Here is a 2,102-nt window from a genome sequence, read left to right as displayed (position 1 = left end):
GGACTCTCGAGCCTATGATGATGAGAATAACAGAGACGACACTTTTATGGCTCAGCTGTGAGGCTTGCGGGCTGGCCTTGATAGGGGCAGTAGCGAGGGTAGGTTCAAGCAAGAGAACGATGCCTTGTTGGAGCTGCAGTGGTACAACGCTGGGGAATATCACAGGACTAATGGCATGTGGTGTGGAGGGGAGTGCATCCCGGGGGTATCGTGGAGTCGAGATGACTTTGTCGATAACCTCATGTTGTGGTGGGGGGATGCTGTCGTTGAGGAGGTGGGAGTGCGGCCAGGCTGATGAGGATCTCCGACATGGAAGTAGAGTAGGTTGGCAAGTTCCGGTATCGACCAAATTTTATGGATAAGGGAGGGCTGGTGTTGGACATAGGAGGCGCATGGACCTCAGTTCAGTCCAAGGAGATTTGGGCTCAGGTAGTTCCTGGCTGTGGATCCAATCATTGAGGTCTTCCCTTTTCTCAGTCGATGATGTGCATGCTGAGCTCTATAATGTGTGGTATACCAGGAGAGATCGCTGCGTTGCTGCCGGCCAGTGATCCCTTCTGGGACTTCATCGTGGATAAGGAAGGCCCAGAGGTTGTTCGCCTCCAGCGCGCGTAGGCCCTTGCCTCTTATCGTACTCACTGATAGCGTCTGAGTCACTTAGGAAAATTCGAGAGGCCCGTAATCGACGATTTAACGTATCTTGGCAAGAACAACGGTTTAGGAAGTTACATGGGGACTGCACTATGTTCCAGCCATCAGTGAGGATGAGCGTCGAGGCTAGCTGAGTCGGCTATTGAGGCTGTTGGCTTGCTGGATAGTTACCGTCATCGGAAGGCACCTCGGAATCTAGTCGGCCACGTGGAGGAGTATTGGAGAACGAGGCTCCAGGGGGTCCCCAGCGTGGTCAGGAGGGGCCGGGAAGGGCGTCGACCATCGTGGAGGAGATGAAGTCTTCTAAGAAGAAGTCCAAGGATACTACAGAGAGTAGCTCAGCCTCGTATAGTGGTAGGGTTGATCATGTTCAGAGCCTGGTACGCCTATGCGGCCCCCGGTGGTGGTGGCCACGTCACGGACTACGGACCCATCTGCTTACCCTTCTAGTGTCTGTACGGACTCCACAGCACCTTCAGCCAGTGAAGCGCGAGATGTAAGGGAGTATAGTGGCGTTGTGACGGCTGCTATAGACTATGACCACGCTGAAGAGGGAGTTGCCCGGATGAGACGGGGAGAGAGATTCCATTGCAAGTAAGATTGGAGGCATCCTCTGGGCCGACGAGGTCCCTTCTGACGCCCTTCAGACGGCAGACGAAGAACCTTTTCCTCGGCTATAAGGAGGGCTCGAAGGAGTTGCTGTGGCTTCCCAAATTCGTGGTTACTGGTGACCTTACGACGCTGAGGAGAGAGTAGCAAGTTGACAGTTGTGATTTGTCGTCGTTGATCAAGATACAATTGGACAAGATGTGTTTCCTTCCATCAACGGGTTGCTGCCTTGAGAGTGTTTCAGCTTTACTACTTCCCAGTCCTATTGCTGTGGTGGTTTCGCGTCTGCGAAATTCACCTCGTGAGTACTCCTTAGTATTTTCGCGTAGTATTTTCTTGAGGCTTCGTTGTGCATTGTTATGACATACAATGGGAGGGCTAATGAAGCCTTGGAGCATGCGCTGAAGAAGGCTCATGAGAAGTGTGCTGGAAGTCTGGGGAGGTGAACATTGTCCCAGCTCATCTTTTTGCGGGCGGAGGGAACGACTGCTTAGGTACATCTCGTTCGATATCCAGAATTCAGGGATTCGCAAGGTTACGTTGGAGGAGCTCCTCGAGTACTGCAACAAGTGGTATGACAAGGAGATTGATAAATTTGAGGATGCCTGGAAGCCGGAGATAGGCCCCCACAAGGACAGTGGCGGTAGGAGGAGCAGTGTTGATGAAAATATGCACATGGTCAACTACACGTGTTGATGATAAATAGGGAATTTTCATAGTCTCAAGTCGTGTGTATATTCTAATAATGTAGTTAGACTCCTATGCTGAGGAAAAGAAACATATATTCTAACAGGGAGGGGATACTCTGAAGAGGAAGAAGTGTGGTATGTCTCACGGCGTGG

The 2,102-nt window shown here is 51.6% G+C and overlaps 2 protein-coding genes across 2 annotated transcripts in view; both read left to right on the top strand.

Moving 5' to 3' along the window:
• Positions 1 to 46: 46 nt before the first annotated feature.
• On the top strand, positions 47 to 1,433 carry Pmar_PMAR019653 (hypothetical protein; the record flags this gene model as incomplete). Its single annotated transcript, XM_002772757.1, has 8 exons — positions 47 to 57; positions 103 to 274; positions 325 to 429; positions 478 to 611; positions 662 to 758; positions 819 to 984; positions 1,026 to 1,245; positions 1,299 to 1,433. The coding sequence occupies 8 exons, from the start codon at positions 47 to 49 to the stop codon at positions 1,405 to 1,407; spliced, it is 1,014 nt and encodes a 337-aa protein (XP_002772803.1). The 3' UTR covers positions 1,408 to 1,433.
• A 186-nt stretch (positions 1,434 to 1,619) lies between these two features.
• Positions 1,620 to 2,102, top strand: part of Pmar_PMAR019652 (hypothetical protein) — a gene marked incomplete at both ends in the record, with an annotated part of 2,454 nt that continues 1,971 nt past the window's right edge. Inside the window, 3 exons of the mRNA XM_002772756.1 lie at positions 1,620 to 1,702; positions 1,755 to 1,903; positions 2,054 to 2,084. Of these exons, the coding sequence (XP_002772802.1) occupies positions 1,620 to 1,702; positions 1,755 to 1,903; positions 2,054 to 2,084 (263 nt within the window). The remainder of the gene's footprint in view (positions 1,703 to 1,754; positions 1,904 to 2,053; positions 2,085 to 2,102) is intronic.

This window comes from Perkinsus marinus (genome assembly GCF_000006405.1).
Source record: "Perkinsus marinus ATCC 50983 genomic scaffold scf_1104296960410, whole genome shotgun sequence".
Lineage (NCBI taxonomy): Eukaryota > Perkinsozoa > Perkinsida > Perkinsidae > Perkinsus > Perkinsus marinus.
This window is presented reverse-complemented; position numbering and strand designations above follow the sequence as displayed.